Source organism: Lactuca sativa, chromosome 9 (assembly GCF_002870075.4).
Source record: "Lactuca sativa cultivar Salinas chromosome 9, Lsat_Salinas_v11, whole genome shotgun sequence".
NCBI lineage: Eukaryota > Viridiplantae > Streptophyta > Magnoliopsida > Asterales > Asteraceae > Lactuca > Lactuca sativa.
The window spans coordinates 112506264-112525407 of NC_056631.2; the positions used below are offsets into that span (position 1 = coordinate 112506264).

At 35.6% G+C, this 19144-nt stretch overlaps 1 protein-coding gene and 1 non-coding gene across 2 annotated transcripts; both read left to right on the top strand.

The window, feature by feature from the left end:
* Positions 1-9715: 9715 nt before the first annotated feature.
* On the top strand, positions 9716-9822 carry LOC111911685 (small nucleolar RNA R71). The gene has a single exon (XR_002856943.1). It is a non-coding gene; the product is annotated as a small nucleolar RNA R71 (small nucleolar RNA).
* Positions 9823-15777: 5955 nt separating this feature from the next.
* Positions 15778-18692, top strand: LOC111911678 (uncharacterized). The gene is made up of 6 exons (XM_042898164.2): positions 15778-16083; positions 16625-16836; positions 16970-17264; positions 17357-17442; positions 17658-17749; positions 17876-18692. The coding sequence occupies exons 1-6, from the start codon at positions 15778-15780 to the stop codon at positions 18109-18111; spliced, it is 1227 nt and encodes a 408-aa protein (XP_042754098.2). The 3' UTR covers positions 18112-18692.
* Positions 18693-19144: the final 452 nt, after the last annotated feature.

The window sequence follows — 19144 nt, forward strand, 5'->3', positions numbered from 1 at the left end:
TTAAGGATTGTTGTTATCTAACTAAAACAATTTCTTTCTTTCTATAGATGTCTACTCCTGGTGATGCTTCTATTCCATCATCGTCTAACCACAATTAGGGTTTCTCACTACTATCTATCGTGTCCAAGGTGACATTTAGTGGCAGCAACTATAACGATTGGATGCACAACATAAATATGGCTCTTTGTTTCGAGGGCAAAGAGTATGTACTTGAAAAGGAACTTTTTGAGATCAACAAAGCCACTGCTACTCCAGAACAACTAGCCTCCTACATGAAAAACTACAATGATGCGACAAAAGTTACATGCATCATGGTTGCTACCATGGCTCCCGAATTGCAGAGGTTATATGAGGACTATTAGCCATATACGATGAATAATGACCTTTTGCAAAAGTACCATAAGAGAGATCTTTAAGAGAAATATAAAGTGGTCAAAGCTCTTATGGTTTGCAAGATGAAATAGAGAGAGTTTGTGTCCAACCACATGTAGAGAATGCAAAGGTACCTGGAACACCTTGTTAGGCTCAATGTGCAGTTCGAAGAGTTGTTTTGATTAGTTCATATTGGCCTATCATTTAAACAACATAGAAACCACATTGGTCCAACTCCATAACTTGCTACAGACTGTGGAGTCAGGAATGAAGGGAAAGAATCCAGCCCCTTCCACTAATTCTCCTATTCTCTCCATTCGGCAAAGCATAGGGAGGAAGAGGAAGACTGCTCCTAAAGCTAATTGGAAGAATAAAGCCCATGTTGGGTCATCTAGCAATGGGAAAAGGGCGAGGCCCAACTCAGACATTCCAGCTGTTAGTAACCCTAAAGAGGCCACTTGTTACAATTGCAATGACAAGGGCCATCTGAAGAGGAGTTGCCTAAAGTATCTACAAGACATCAAGGATGGAAAGGTAAAGCCATAGTCAACAAGTATATACACTATTCAAACTAATAACTCATAATCTACTCGTTCTTGGGTCCTTGATACAGGATATGGTTTCTCATTTGTTTTGATTTGCAGGGGCTATAAGAAAGTGAAGAGATGGAGCATGGGAGGATGAATCTAATCATGGGAAATAGGCGATCTTCTCCTGATACCAAGATTGGGACTTATCATTTTATGCTTAGTAGTAATGTTAGTTTAGATGTGATAGATTGTTGTGGTTTGTTAGAAATGACACGAAACATTATTTCATGTCATGCATTGTTTAGACAAGGGTTTCATTACTTGCTTAATGATTTGAATAGTTCAATTTTGGTTTATACAAATGGTGTTTTTATATTTGAAGATTTACCTTGTCATGGTGTGTATGAAACTGTAACTTGTGTTGATAGCTTAGGCAATAATGTATTTCTCCTTGATTCATCTAATGGTTTAGACAAGGCATTAGGCCCATTAACAACAAACGCATCGCCCAACTCCAAAAGGATGGAGTTTTGGAATCATTTGACCTAAGGTCAGATGATGAATGTGAATCTTGTCTTTTGCGCAATATCACCAAATCACCTTTCACTAGATCTTGTGAAAAAGTGAAGGTTTCTTGGACCTCTAAGAATCAAATAGTCCAAAAAAACCAAACAATAATTAATTATTTATCATTTATTTTTAATATATATCTTTAATCGTTTATTAATTTACTAAACTATTTATTAATAAATTATAAAGTTTCATCAAATATAACTTTTACTAAAAAAATTTGTGTCTATGAAATATTAAATTATAACATTTTTTTAAGTTATATATTTTAAAGTGTCTTTGTTTTTTGAAAATCGAAATGTAAAAACTGATCCAACCAAATTATAATTTGGTTGATCGGATCGGATTTGAATTTAGTTTATACTATTCAAATCCATGTTTTGAAAACTAAATTCAGTTTGGATTAATCTGATCAAATCAAATCGAACTGATCCATACAAACGAACACCCTTAATAACTTTAGTGTAGTTCAGATTCAATCCGCTATTAAGGAGATAATCATTAATATACAGGATGAAATGGGTTGGTATTTCTTGCAACATGAATGTGTTAATCTTTATAAAATCGAGTTAAATGGAAATGACTTTGGCTTATATAGAAGATAATGAAGATGACTTTGCCTTACATAGAAATGAACATGGCATAGTTTTAATCTTGTCTTTGATTTGGGACATGGAATTCCCTCATAAAATAAAATAAAGACGAGATTCAAAACCTAGATATCATGTTCATATGTCCAACAACTTAGCTAACTCACTCATTTTCTTTCGCGTGTTACAATTACGCCAATTCATATATACAATCCCCTATTATAATAAAAAAAACTCTTTTTTTTTTACTTCCATGAGTCATCTTCTAAACAATCCTCATATATTTTTTCCTGCCCAGTGATATCCAAGTATTTTACCAAATTGCCCATCGATTCTTTTGGATGCATAGCTAATCTTGATATCCTCTTATTCTCTCCTAATCTCACATACTACTTCCTAATTTGTAAACTGGATTCAAAAATTGAAATTCGAAAATGTTAGATGGTGTGCACAATAGAACCCACTAATTTTATAATTTATAAACTAACTAACTAGCTAACTAAAATGCACCTAGGTAGTGTACCTAGTCGAATTAAAGAATAGTTTGGTAAGTTGGTTGTCGATCACAGGGAACGGTGTTATTAATTAATCTATTTACTACTAAATTAATCTAACTATTAATAAACTAAGAAGGGGTTTTTATCTAATTTTGCAAGTTTAGATGAACTTAATCCTTTAACGAAAACTGAATCAATCAACAAAACACTTCTGTTAGTTCGAATCTGCTTTCACTCAATGGTTATACATTAGCTATAATTATTACTATTGGTGACCAATTAAGGAAGTATTAGCAATTTAGTTCTAAATCTACTAATTATTAATCAATTCATATAAATCTATTTATGGTCATACAATAGTTAACACATAATTAATTATTAAATAAGATTGGAGCCATGAAAGATTGATTAATCAAAACACAATTGCAGTCATAATATAAGTTCTCTAACACAACTTGATTTAATGATTCAATTAGTAATCTAAGATTGGTTTGATCTTAGCTCCAATAAACTAGTGTTCACTATATTATTAGGTATTCAAGTTCATGCAAATTTGTGTTCACTAACTACACAGAACAAGAATTCAAACCAATCAAATAATTAATTCAAGCATGCTAGGTAAAATAAATCAACACAAGCATATCACCAACAAGTAAAGTTAAGTCTAATGCATTAAAACCATGAGTTCCAGCTTCATCTAGCAAACAGAAGCAACTGGATTTAGCTGGACATATTAACAGCTAAATAAACAAATACCATAATCAAAAACATGTTTAAATGTACCAATCTATAAAGACAAATTATGAACACTTCCTTCCTTGGTGTTAAAACCAACTTCCAGAGCTTCTTTTCCTCTGAATTTCGTCTCCAGGAATCCTCCTAAGTCAGCCAAAGTTATCCCCAATCGTAATGGAGAAGGATATATATTTTCTGTAAAATCACCGTTCACATCGTGAGCATTTAAAACTCACGTCGTGAACTCGAAGTAATCGTGATCGTCAAGGATTCCTTCACCCGGATGCTTATCTTCTAATTCTTTCCACTCACGTCGTGAACCATCAACTGTTCACGTCGTGAGTACGTCTTTTTTGGGTGTTTCTCTTGTCTTTCAAGCCTTCAACCTCCAAAGTTCCATCCTTTAACGCTTTTAGTCCCTTTCTTCAAAATGTCTTCTTTTTGGCTGCAAAATATAATATAACCTTATAAGTATCATTATTCTATGCAAATGAGCTATATATATATATATATATATATATATATATATATATATATATATATATAAATGTACTTACATATTGCCTAAAAATATTTATAAATATGGCAATATCAAAATACCCCACACTTAGGCTTTACTTGCCCTCAAGAAAATCTACTTATTTAAACTTAAACCTTCATCACTAGCATTTCATAGAACAATCCAATTCCAGCTCAACCATTATGCCAAGACCTCAACGCAGACATTTGTGTCTAATTTTTTTCGTAAAGTACCCCCATACTTTAAATACTCACAATCTTCATAAACAATTACCCACTTCTTTCGAACAATGCTCATTTTATGCAACCCTCCGAATCCATCCTCAGAAAGCTTTTTAGCCTCAATATATTTTTGGTTAAGCTGCCCAAGCATACATAATCTAGAAATTACAACTTTAGATACCACATTGGAGCTCATGGAATTCTTCACTTCTTTGATATTTGATCTCTGATTGCTTGATTTCACCATATATATAACTTTTGGTATCTTCAACTTTTGTTTCTTTTGAATTTTGATCTTTGATCTTCAAACTTGATAGCTCCAAAAATGTTCAATTTTTTTTCCACTTTTTGGTAATTTCTCTCTCTCTCTTTTTACATGTATAACTCACTTTTTAATTTTCACTCAAAAACCTACATGCTTAAGCAAGGGCACTCAACTTCAACCTTTATTGGTTAAGATATATCTTTCATAGATACATTTCAGGTTCAGGCAGCTAAAGATTTTGCATCCCTCAAACTAAGCAGGGTCATGTTTTTGTTCCATGATTTCACTAAAATAAGGGAGGCCACAAATGCACTATAATGTGTATTGGCTCAACTAAACATTTGAGCTCTTATTAGATCATCCCATGTAACACTAACAACTACAGTTGTTCAAATTAATATTACTAGATTTAATTATTAAAAATTTCAAACTTTACCATTATCTAGCAATTTACTTTTTCTACCCCTACCCCACACTTATTTCATACAATGCCCTCATTGTATGCTAAAATTAATATAAAAATTAAGAGAAAGGAGAAAAAGGAACAGACTCCCCTGGGATAGTGGCGTGATCATCTCCAAAAATGCGGATGGAATGTGCATCTTGAATACAGACATTGAGAAATAGAAACTTGGATCTTGAATATGCGAGATAATTAATGTACCGGCAAAATATGGAATCAAGTCTTCAATCTTCAACAAATGTGGTGCAGAAAAATGTGCACAATGGAAAGAACAATGTGGGAAAGAAAACGCCACATTGTATGGTAGATAAAATGGGCCATTATTATCTTCATAATATTCCCAAAAAGAATAGTGGTGAACTACATAAGGAATATAAAAAAAATATGATTATTTTTGTGAAAAGTACAAAGTCACGACGTGAATGTGTAAATGTTCACAACGCGAATTCAATTGGAAGCGGGTTCTGAAAGTCAGCAGATAATGACTCACGACATGAACAACAAAAGGGTCACGACGTGAAAACTGGATTCTCACAAATGTATTGCCTTCAACCTTTCTTCTCACTTCTTATATTTACCCCATGTCTTAACGGATTAAGACTCTTCTAACCCTATTAATTTCAAATATTCTCTCCAAATTTCTTCTCACTTGACTCACCCCACACTTAATTTAAATTATGGGTCTCGACTCTCGACTTTAAACACTCCCGGCTAAACACATATGCACTCGTATCTCGACATCATTTATATGCGCTCCTAGCAATTCTAAAAAATAACAACCAAGAAAAGAAAAAGTAACATAATATCTAAATAGTTCTACAATCCCAAACAAACAAAAAGAACATAAAACTAAATCAAATAAAACTAAAATAATAAAAACACGATCAATCATCCTCGTCATCCTCGTTTACCCAGCTAGTGCCCGCTCCATTGGCTCCGTGTCCTCTATACTCCATCCACCTCGGGAAAATCGGGTAATGATACCCCAAATGAGCTGGTTGTTCCACCCCAAGGTGTCGAACAACATTCTCCATGGTGCCAGCAATCTAATTTACACTCAAAGATAAATGGTCAAAATAACTAGCCATATCGTCCCCAAAAGGTGCTCCTACCATGGATGCGGGTGGATGCATTGGTTGCCCATGTTCTCCCCTTCCTCTTGCGTTCCTGTGCCTTAGCCTCAGTTGTGGTTCAGGTTGGTCGGCCGGCTGGTCATCACCATCATCATTATCCTCTAGAATTCCCTAATGTGTCCCATAATTCTTGACTACCTTCATTGTTTCTAAATACCCCATACTAAACTCGTTCCCCTACAAGCATGTCAAAGAACGAGTGATGCCGGAAACAATGAGGCCATAAGATTAGGCCAAACACGTAACAAAGTGCCCTACACAAATGGGGCTCCTGGGACGAGCACTCATAGCATACTCTGCCAAGTATCGGGCTAAGAAATACAGAATATTACAGCACACGTCGGGCTGTAAAATGCACCACAAAAAGAACATGTTGACCTTAGTAACCTTATCACCATTGCGTTTGTGGTGAATAGAAAAGGTAATAAGGCGACGGATAAGGCTATGTATCGGTGATCTAATGCTACTTTCGGGGGATACACCGGAATTGACAACACCGGCTGCGATATTGCTCCAAAACTTCGGTCCTGAAACACCATTCGCATAACCTCGTATGGCGTCCCTCAAAAATAAAACAAAATCATGAGCCTCGTACAACCCCATTCCGCGAGAAAACTCCACCAGACTGCACTCCTAATATTCCCCTCGTAGACGGAAAACCAAAGCTTGGGGAAAAGTAGGATCCTATATATTCTCATGGAATGTCACTGTCAAAAAGAACTCCACGCATAACTCTTTATAGACCCGCTCTTGGATGGAAAAAAGATTGTACCACCCCTTGCATGTGAAGGAAAATCCATCGCACAAAAATATCTTATTAAGATATTGGGACATCCGATCCACCAACCCAACCTCCCTCAACCGTGCCCACTGAATAGTGGGGGCAATAGCAAACTGCCGGTTGTAAAGCCATCCCAACCGATTATTCCATCGCGTATATATATCCCGGGGTGTAGTTGTTGGGAAGTTGTAAAAGGGATGTAAACTTGTTACTCCAGCTGGAATCTTTCTTCTGGGAGCCATTTCTACAAAAACAGTAGCAAACATATCCAAAAGAAACAATCCAACAAATTAGCAATTAACAGAACTGAAAATGTCCAGTCCCAGGATTCACGTCGTGAGTTCGCAACTTCAGCAAGCAGAATCGCAAAAATCAGGGGCAAATCTCGTCACATTACTAATGGGGTTTACTTCTATACTACTTTCAAGCACAAAGCATAAACATTCCAAGGCTATTATAGGAGTTTTAAGAAGTAAATTCGACATTTCATCTAACTAGAAAACCCTAACCCTAAGTTCAACTACTAAAGAAAAATTAAACTTAAGAATTAAGAATCATTACCTTAGATTGTAGTATGAGGTAAGCAAAAACAAAAATTGTGTGATTGTCAGCCAAAATTGGAGCAAGGGGGGACCAAAACTTGTGTTTCACTTCGTGGGGAATAAAGAAAAGAGGGCCAAAGTGATTCTTATCCCCTTAATCTGTGGTCCTGTGTTTTTCAAAATTCACGTCATGAATCCTTAAGGATTCACGATGTGAGTCTTGGCTGGGCTTAATGTTGGGCCATGCATTCCTTATCAATAATGGATTAATCTTCGACCAATTAGTTTAATAGAAAATGGGCTGATATGCATCATTTGTATACTATCCGGCTGATTCAGAATTCACGTCATGAATTATTAACTGTTCACGTCGTGAATCCTGCACGAAAATTTTTATTATTAAGTCAAATTTGTCTATTAACTAAATGCTTAATTATCACCACTTCATTTTTAGGGACCCCACACCCAGTGTTTAATTATGAATAAAGCGAGTTGGATGATATGATTTATGTTTCTAAGACTAAAATGCAAAAAACTAAAAAGAAAAGAAAAATTGCAAACCAAATTTGGGTTGCCTCCCGAGAAGAGCTTCTTTTCTTGGAGTCATGAGCTGGACTCTGTGCCTCCTACGTTGAGTCCTCAGAAGAATCCACCACTAGGTTCTTTTGTTCCTTGAAACGCCTGTTGTAAGCTTGAACTCGTCTTTTGTACGTCTTTTTCGAATTCTCCTTTTTAGCCTTTACCCTGTCTTCATCAAGCTTGAGTTTGGTCCCTTTAGTCTCTTCCTTGCAATCCATAGCATTCTTCTCTTCTTTCACCACTGGATTTGTTACTTTTGAAGTAACCTTCTCTTCATCACTCGTTGTCTCATCATCTTCCTTGCTCACCCAAGCAATTGGACTCGTGTATGCAATGACTTCAACTAAATATGGAACAGCTGCTCCAGAATATCAACAAGAGCTGCAGCAGTGTTTAGCAGTGGGCGGCCAAGAATATTTGGTACATTGGGAAATTCTTTCATGTCCAATACCACAAAGTCTATAGGAAAAATGAATTTCCCAATTTTTACTAAAATAACTTCTACAATGCCCCAGGGTTGTGTCACTGAACGGTTTGCCATGTGAGTAGTCATTCTTGTAGCCTTCAACTTCTGAATATCCAACTTCTGATAAAATGAATAAGGCATCAAATTTATGCTAGCCCCAGAATCGGCTAAAGCATAAACCTTCATGTTGTTCCCAAACTCACATGGAAGAGTGAGTTGTCCAGGATCCCCCATCTTCTTAGGTATATCTCCCAATACAACCCTTGAACTTTTCTCACTTAGAATTACTTTGGAATTCTTCTTTATTTGCTGACGAGTGTCTATCAAGTCTTGTAAAAAAATTTCATATTCGGGAATTTTTGATAACGACTCGACAAAGGGAGTGTTAATCGGGATACCCTTCACGTGCTTAATAAACTCTATATGCTCTCTTTCCAGTGGACTAAGGGCAGCTCGGGAAGGAAACAGAAAAGGTGGCTGATATGCTGGAACAAAGATGAAATTTTTTTGTTCAGACAGAGCCCACAACGTGAGCATAGCGGGCTCACGTCGTGAATTGGGTGTTCCAGCAACTCCTTGATTTTGGAGTTTTGGCTTCTTTGGCTTTTGATCGGGTTGTGGTGGCTCCACTTCTAATGCTTCTAGTAACTCAAAGATGGCTTTTTCTTCAGTATCTATGGCCATTACATGAGAGTGGGTCTTCTTTTAAGGATTTTTCGGGGAGAGCTTCTCATGAACCAAAGTGGTTAGTTGACTAAGTTGCACTTCAAGATTTTTGATGGAGGCTTGTTGATTTTTTATTAAAGCTTGATGTTCTAGCATCATTGCGTGATGATTCTTCATCAAAGTTCTTTGTTCATCAATAGCAGAATCAATAGTCTCGTGTCTCTTTTCTGAAGCTTCCATAAACTTAACTAACATGGTCTCTAGATCGGGTTTTTTCTCAGCTGGTGGCTACTCCTTTTGGTAGAAGCCTCGGCTTGTTTGCCTACACTTCTCTTCCTTTTGCTTCTTATATTCTTCATATGGCATCCACTCTTTCTTTGGTTTCCTCCAGTCTTCATCATACTTGTCCCCACTCGAGTAGCATACTTGAGCCTTTTTATTCCCAAACTCATCCAAATTGCAGTCCTTGGTCAAGTGTGGACCATTACACCTCTCGCAACCAACTCTTATAGCAGGAAATTGATTGGTCCATTTGTGTCAACCTCCGGTCCATATTATTTAGCATAGCCATCATAGCTGCTATTTCTTCAGTTTGGGCCCCTCCACCGCCTTTGATTCCATCTTGCCTAGGGTTGTGGTACTCACCAGAGTGCTTCGCGAATTCTTCAATCAGCTCCTTGACCTCCCTTGGATTTTTCTTTGTCAAAGGTCCTTGAGAATCATGGAGTCGCCTTGTCATAACGTTGACCCCATCATAGAAGATTGACATCTCTTGTTGGACATTAAGATCAAGTTGAAGGCAATTTATGAGCAAGCCTTTGTAACGCTCCCATGCTTCGTATAATGACTCCCCCAACTGTTGTTCAAAGTTGGATATTGCCTTCTTGAGTTTAGCTATCTTGGATGGTGGGCAAAATTGGTCAAGAAACTGCTCACGCATTTGAGCCCAAGTGGTGATCGTACCCAGTGGAAGTGATTTTATCCACTCTTTAGCAGCTCCCTTAAAAGTAATGGGAAGCATCCTAAGCAAGACGGTGTTTCTATTGACATTTGGGACATTGAAGTAATCCACAATTTCATTGACTTCATCAAGATGCCTAAAATCACCCTCATGATCCTTCCCATAAAATAGGATATCCTTCAGTGCAGTCAAGATATGCCCCTTCAGTTCGAATGGGTCAGTGGCAGGTATTTCGGGTTGGACTAAACTGGGACCCACATCCTCTCGGATCCGCTTCTTGTAAGCTCCCATGGACATCTCCTCAATGTTTGCTATTTCGTCCTCTTGCTCGTCTTCGGGCTCACTCGCGTCTTCTTGCTCGTTTTCGGATTCGTTTGGATTAGAAACTGGACCAAGTTCTTCACCTTTAATATTCTCCTTTGGGGTTGAACTTGACTCTCTGTCTTCTTCCCTGACTTCCTTGAAAAGGCTGATTTAAGTTATTGCAATGGCGTCTTCTTTGGCGTATGATCTTCCTTCGCGTTCTTATTCTTGTTTTTGTGAAGGGCTGACTCCGGATCTTCAAGTGGTGGCACCAAAGGTGTGTTTGAGCCTCTGGTCATGAACTCCTGCAGACAATCTATAAAGACAACGTAAAAACGAACTAAAACAGAAAGATAAACTAAAAACTAAAGAAAGCTAAAAATCACAGCTCTCACGTCGTGAGTTTATAAACTCACGTCGTGAGTTCTTTAATCAGAAAAAAAATCAAACCTTCCTAGAAACTAAAAACAAATTTAATAAAAATATTTACTAAATGAATAAAAACTGATAACTACTACATTCACGTCGTGAGAAGTTCCCTCACGTCGTGAAAACTGGACAAACAAAAAAAAATAAAAACTTATGCTAATAAAAACTTTGCTGGAAAATTAACTTTTTGCAGGTTTTATCCCACAAAAAGGATCGATTAACCAAAAGCAAATAAACAAATAATAAACTAAGCTGTTCCCCGGCAATGGCGCCAAAAACATGGTGTGCATGATAGTACCCACTAATTTTATAATTTATAACCTAACTAGCTAACTAACTAAAATGCACCTAGGCAGTGTACCTAGTCGAATTATAGAATAGTTTGGTAAGTTGGGTGTCGATCACAGGGAATGGTGTTATTAATTAATCTATTTAATACTAAATTAATCTAACTATTAATAAACTAAGAAGGGGTTTTTTTTCTAATTTTGCAAGTTAAGATGAACTTAATCCTTTATCGAAAACTCAATCAATAAAGAAAACACTTCTGTTAGTTCGAATCTGCTTTCACTCAATGGTTATACATTAGCTATAACTATTACTGTTGGTGACCAATTAAGGAAGTATTAGCAATTTAGCTCTAAATCTACTAATTATTAATCAATTCATATAAATCTATTTATGGTCATACAATAGTTAACACAGAATCAATTATTAAATAAGATTGGAGCCATGAAAGATTGATTAATCAAAACACAATTACATTCATAGTATGAGCTCTCTAACACAACTTGATTTAATGATTCAATTAGTAATCTAAGATTGGTTTGATCTTAGCTCCAATAAACTAGTGTTCACTATATTATTAGGTATTCAAGTTCATGCAGATTTGTGTTCACAAACTACACAGAACAAGAATTCAAAGCAATGAATTAATTAATTCACGCATGCTAGGTAAAATCAATCAAGACAAGCATATCACCAACAAGTAAAGTTAAGTCTAATGCATTAAAACCATGAGTTCCAGCTTCATCTAGCTAACGGAAGCAGCTGGATTTAGCTGGGCTTATTAACAGCTAAACAAACAAATACCATAATCAAAAACATGTTTAAATGTACCAATCTATAAAGACAAATTATGAACTCTTGCTTCCTTGGTGTTAAAACCAACCTCCAGAGCTTCTTTCCCTCTGAATTTCGTCTCCAGGAATCCTCCTAAGCCAGCCAAACTTATCCCCAATCGTAATGGAGAAGGATATATATTTTCTAGAAACGTGAGCATTTAAAACTCACGTCGTGAACTTGAAGTAATCGTGATCGTCAAGGATTCCTTCACCCGGATGCTTATCTTCTAATTCTTTCCACTCACGTTGTGAATCATCAACTGTTCACGTCGTGAGTACGTCTTTTTTGGGTGTTTCTCTTGTCTTTCAGGCATTCAAACTCCAAAGTTCCATCCTTTAACGCTTTTAGTCCCTTTCTTCAAAATGACTTCTTTTTGGCTGCAAAATATAATTTAACCTTATAAGTATCATTATTCTATGCAAATGACGAAAATATATATAAAAATGTACTTTAATATTGCCTAAAAATATGTATAAATATGGCAATATCAATAGTTATGACAAAAAGGTGTTTGGATAAATTAGTTTATATCTTATTAGCTTATAGTGGTGTAAGAAAGCAGCATTTTCAAAAGTGTTTGGATGAGAAATAAGCAATAAGCAATAAGAAATAAGCAAGGGTGGAATGCTTATTAAAATTATCTTATTTCGCTTATCCCCACCATAATAAGATGATTTTTAGTGTTTCCTATCCAAGCACTTAAACTTAGCTTATAGCGGTGTGTATAAGCAATAAGCTATAAACACTCTTTTTTTCCCTATCCAAAGACCCTCTAAATCTCGCCAAAACCCTAGACTTAGAAACCGCCTTCTTCATTTGAACCGACGAATTCCACTGTGACAATCTAATTACCAGAATTTAAGCTTGCCTTCCATGGTACCATTTATGATATTTGATTTTTATTATATTTCTCCTTTTGAAAACCGTGCCTATTTCTTCCGTGAAATATTTTCACATGTAGCAAAAAATGTTGGAAGAGAAAGTAATCACCTCTATTACCCTCCGAACATCCACCACCATCACAACTTTACCCTTTCACATCCTCACCACCAAACGATCAACACAATCATATCTCTTTCAGCCATTAATCATCGGAACATGTATGTAAGGGTAATGTTTTTTTTTCTTAAAAGTATTCACCAATTTCATTATACCCAAAAGGTATTTATTGTTTTAGTTTTGGTTTCTATTTATTGATTTAGGTTGAAATGGTTGTTCATATGGGTTCTGGCGTTCTACATCTTCTCTTAGGACTTGGTTATGCATCTTCTATGCATCTATCTACATTTTAGTAGTCGTATTCTTTTTAGTTTTGTTTGTCACAAGGTTTAAATTATTTTGTTTTCTTTTCTATGTTACAAGTTCAAGATATGAATTTCTCTTTCTTAATGGCGTTTTCAACCATAGATCTGATCAGTTTTAAACATATGGGTGATAGACATAGTATAGTTGGGATGTCAAAGCATAAACATTATCTCTTGAATGATAAAATGTAGAATCCTCCATGCACAAATGTTAGAAGAGGGTTGAATTTTTCAAAAGATGGTAATGTTGAATGTGATGGATTAACAATCTTCAAGCAATATATTCACCGGAATGGAAATTGTTGGGAGATAGATTCAAAATCTTATATACATATATATATATATATATATATATATATATATATATATATATATATATATATATATATTAAAAGCACTGTTGTAAAAATTCCGTCTATGTCCCGATTAATTACCGATTAATCCCTAGGCACAAGTCAACCAATTAGAGGACGCTAGCGATTAATCTCTGCATACACAATGAGTGAAACAGTATAAAACAATGAAATTTTAATACTTTAAAGAAGTTCTATCTTAATAGAAACTATCTGAGGTATGATTAATGTTGTTTTAATCATATTTACCAATTTTTTTATGATATTAGTGGTATTTACGAACTTTGATATGATATTAGTCTTATTTATTTGTATATTCAACAAATTAACAATTAATGGTCCCCGATTAATTTGGGTCTAACCGACTAATCCCTTAGCCTCATTCCAGCGACTAGCTAACGTCGAACATTTTTTACAACCTTGATTAAAAGATAAGCATAGATAATGTCTATGATTAAAATTATTAAAACCACTTTTTCTTCTGACTTGGGTATGATGTCTAGAATGTTGATAACATTTATACTTGGATAGGATAAAAGAATAGGCTTATGATAAAATATTGTTTGTTATTTTTGTAAGATAAATTTTTAATTTATGTTGGAATTCGGATGGTATATGTCTTGCTGCAGTTACAAATATAGAGTTTGCTACAAGAAAGGTTCATACTTAAGCTTTTGGTTTTTTAATTATCTTTATCATTTTGGTAGTTGATTTCCATTGACCTTGATAATATTTGGTTAACTTGAATAGGTGATCAGACATGTGGAGTGTTGACAAAGCTTGAGGTGACGAACAAAGGACTTAATGCATTGGATGCGAGCAACGATACCTAATTGATAAAATGGTGTCTTAGTTTATATATATATATATATATATATATATATATATATATATATATATATATATATATATTGGTAACTGAGAAAATTATTTTAAAAGGAAATACTATTGGGATTAGCAATGTACTATAACCAATATGGGCATTGCACTTTATCTTTTATCCATAACACACTGACATTTTGATGATCTTTACCTCTGATAATAGCGTAGTGTCATTGTAGGTAAAACCATTGAATTACATTGCTATTAAGCGTAAGAAAATAAAAAGTATAATTTTTAACATTCGGAATTCCAGGTATCATATTTTAATTATTTATTTTTGTCAAAAGAGGGACTCGACGAGTTGACGCCTAGACTCGTCGAGTAGGATCACGATTTGCTGACTGCATTTAATGAATGGACTCGACGAGTTGGGGAGTCGACTCGACAAGTCTGTGCTGTGGGCAAAAACCCTAAATCCTCGGGCCTGTGCCCTATTTAAGGGACACTACAAGAAAAAAAGGCCTTTTACGACGCGCAAAATACGACGCTCATTGATCTATGTTACGCAAAGGAGAGTGACATTAGAAAAATGTCATCTCTTCAAAAAATTTAAGGATAGAAGACACGCATTATTGCGCGCCCTTAAATTAGTGTCTAAAAAAAAACACGGAGGGCACCTATAATAAAATGCGCGTCGTCTAAGTATGTCGCTTTATAATTTTTAATGGAACGCGCGTTCCATCCTTTAAGAGGAGGGGGAAATGAAATTCTAAAAAAATTAAAAATCCCGCCTTCCTATTTTTTCTCCTTTCCCTCTTGCCCAAATTATGGACGCTCCTTCCTTCCCCCTCCCGACATTGACTGCTGCCTACTTCTTCCCTCACTTCTACCTACTGGAACCACCATATCTCCCACTCGATGTTGAAATTGTTAGAAAAAGCCCTAATTATACTCTCAAGTCTAAATACAGAAAAAATAGAAGATGGTGAAGAAGTAGCAGTAGAGGAAGTGGAGGATGAACAGTCGAAAATGGAAGGAATGGCATCAAAAGCGTTGTTACTAGATGGGTCAATCTCGGGTCATTTTGTTCAGGTTCCCGAGTCCGTTTATTACCAGATGGTTCAATCTCGTCTTTTCGTCTCGACTTCATATGTCTCTGTAAAGCAACCGACGACCCCCACACCACCATCTGCAAACCCTAAGCCGTCTTCTAAGGATATCCGCTCTTCCTCCTTCCCATTTGACTAATTCTTCGTCAGCTCTTGTTGAATTTCTCACACAATCGTTGCTTTTGTTTGATTTCGTTTGATTTTGTCAAATTGCAGGGTTTTTCTGAATCCGTCGACTCCTTCTTTAATCGGCTGATTTTCATCTTGTTTTAACGATTCATTTACAAAAAGTTTTGTTCTTTTTTTTTGTTAATTTATCTTTAACAGAAAAATGAATCAAAATCAAACTCATTGACTTTTAAATTTGTCTACAAATCGTAGCTTTCGTGACCGGTTTTATTGGTGAGATCGAAGGATTTGTAACTTAGGGTTTTAGTGAAGATGTTGGGCGCTGGATTGCAGCATGGACGTAGTAGTGGTGGAGAGGATAGGTTTTACATGCCGGCGAAAGCGAGAAGGATTCGTCAGCATCAAGAGAACCTCCGTAGAGCTCAAAGTAACGTTAGTCCGACCCAATCTACGACATCTTCTGTCAGGGAGGAACCGGAGAATCAACTCATGCAACCATCAAATCCGGAGCCGTTGGAATCCTCAGTGGTAGCGGTGCCGGCAACATCATCGTTGTGTAATCTTGAACGGTTTTTGGAAACTGTTACGCCTTCTGTTCCTGTTCAACATCTCTCCAAGGTCTGTACCGATATTAATCTTTTATATTGAAATGAGTTGAATTAATTCAAATTAGTCGTCTCAGTTTATACTTGTATTGCTAATTCGTTATATCATGGAGTAAAGTAACTTATAGGAACATTTGATTTATTCAATTTGAGTATGCGATAGTCAATTAATCAGATTTTTGATTTATAATTTAGTAGTATAATTTACTTTACATTTTAGCTGTGGTTATCTCTTTCTCCATTGGCACTACTCCAAAATTCATGTTTGAAAGCAAATGAAGTCAGCTTGAATTATTATTCAGTGAGCCCTGAGGGTGGCCTTTCAGTTTTTATGAGTGAACAGAGTTTGCCTTTGATGTTATATTTCTATTGTTTAATCAAGGATTCCATATTTTGACAATCAAAATATATGTGTTTCTGCTAAAGCACACCATCTTCCAAAAAGAATTAGAGTACAATAAAATGGTTAATGTTCAGTAATCATGTATAAACAGGGGTATTGTAGTTGTGTATTTGATCCAAATAATGATTTTACTTGAACTTTATGGCAGCAGAGAACTATGAGAGGATGGAGGACAAGTGATGTGGAATATCAACCATACTTTGTTCTTGGTGATTTGTGGGAATCTTTCAAGGAGTGGAGTACTTATGGTGCTGGAGTTCCTTTAATATTGAATGAAGCTAATTGTGTGATCCAATATTATGTGCCTTATTTATCTGGAATTCAAATATATGTAGACCCTTTGAAGTCTTCAATAAATTCTAGGTACTGGAACAATAAATATCTTCCTTTCTTCCTCTTTCTTGTTTAGGGTTATGTCAGGCTCCTTTTCAACTAGTAGCATCTATTATGCTTCTTTATGAAATTTAAATAATCTAGTTATTCTGTTGCTTTACAGGCAACTAACTGAGGATATTGATGATAACTCATTTACGGATTCAAGTAGTGATGGGAGCAGTGATTATGAACAGGAAAAGGGTTCTTTACATTATCTAAGGGAGAAGAGTAATAATCATCACCCAAAGAATGACATTCTTCACCTAATGGATCATTTGTCAATGAATGATGAGAACAATGTAGTTCAAGAAGACTTTTCTAGTGATGATAGTGATTCTGCCACCACTCAAAGTTGCTTGATATTTGAGTACATGGAACATAGTCAGCCTTTGGGCAGAGAACCTTTGTGTGATAAGGTTAGCTTTAAAAACAACAAAGAAAGTGGGTTTTATTCTTTATTTATAAATCTTTGGATGATTAGTTTAGTTCTGTTTTCTTGTTGCAACAGATACTTGATCTTGCACAACGTTTCCCTGAATTGAAAAGTCTAAGAAGTTGTGACTTGCTGCCATCTAGTTGGCTTTCTGTCGCTTGGTATGATTGCTAATAAGTACTAGAGTTTGGGAAGGAATGGAATGATTCATTCCATTGCTACAGACCAACCAAATATGATCATAACTCATTCCATTCCTTTGTGATTCCATTCCATTCCATCCAATCAAACAGATTCTTAATATGGTCTTTGCTACTTGCTCTTTCTCACATAATATGCTACTACTAAATGGCCCTTTTTTGATGCTTTTTATCAGGTACCCAATATACATAATTCCCATGGGGCCCACCTTGAAAGATCTTGATGCTTGTTTTCTAACTTTTCATTCCCTTCACACTCCTACTACAGGTCATTCATATATATCATATAAATCTCCCTGGATTTTTCAGGCTGAGAAACAACCTTTTTTTATAGTTATAAAATTTACGAGTTGCATTACTAATTTATTATTATTGTTTTTTATTTTTGTTTCAGGCAATGAATGTGAGCATCCACCTGTTGTAAGGCATTTCAGTGGGACGGGTGTGGTCTCATTACCAGCATTTGGTCTTGCTTCATACAAATTCAAGGCACCACTGTGGGTCCCCAATGAATTGAAAAGACTAGAATGCCCTGATGGACTATTCACTATTCTATATGTGTTTGTTACTTACATAGAAGTACTAGTGTTGAAAAGACTAGAATGCCCTTATCATGTGATGTGTCAATAAACTGATGGATTACACAGAAGCAGGTCTCCTCCACGTAGGAGTAGGTCACCTTCTAGAAGCTGATTCCAGAAGCCCTTTGCAGCGTTCTGATTCCAATGTAAGTTTTTTTTACCTGTGGAATCATTGATTCCGAGTGTTGATATTTTTTTATTGATTACTTTTTATCTTATCTTTTATATATTATTAATTATTATTAACCCTTGGTTGTGGTATAATATGTAAGGTTTGCCTGGACCAATGGGGTTGATGAGTACTAGTCATTTGGAACAAGAAGCTGCAGTACTTGCTTTGTCAACTTTGATGACCATAGCTCCTGCACAAGTTTATGCAGAATTTGAAAAGGTAATTTTTTTTATTTATGAACTTTCAAAGCAACTTTTATTGTTTTACATCACTTGAATTTTAGTGCATTAGGTGGTATAATATGTTGAAATGTTGAACGTTTTATGATGAGATTGTTTAATTCAAATAAGGGAAGTAGAATAAAGGATAAATTAATTCATAATGTCTATGAAACCCCTTATACCCTTCTCTTGAACGGTGAAATAAATTATAGAGGCGAGATAGAACAAAGGAGTATGGGGTGGCTGAATTATTCCATTTGGATCCTCATTACACAATAAGTTTATGTTTGAAACATATAAAAGTGTGTCTAGCTTTGTATGATCCAGTTGCAGCAAAAGATAAATTATTCAATTTTTTCAGCATCTGTTGTGTCCACATGATACTAAGGAATACAATTCTGTAATTGACTTGGGCATAAACATGTTATTTTGATCAAGAGAAAAAGAAAAATAGCCTAGATAATTAGCAACTTATAAGTAGGTTGGTTGGTGTTATGTGAAAGTGAAAGGGGTAAGTGAAATTTGAGAGTGATTTGTGTTTTTTTAGTCACATTGCATCGGACTCAATTCCAGCTTGGAAATGGTGGTTTGTTTGGTGCTAGTTATATTCAGGTAAAAGATTTCCCATCTCTTATATTAATGTTTGGTTTTAATGTTTGGCTTATTACATTACTTTTGTCTCCTTTGTT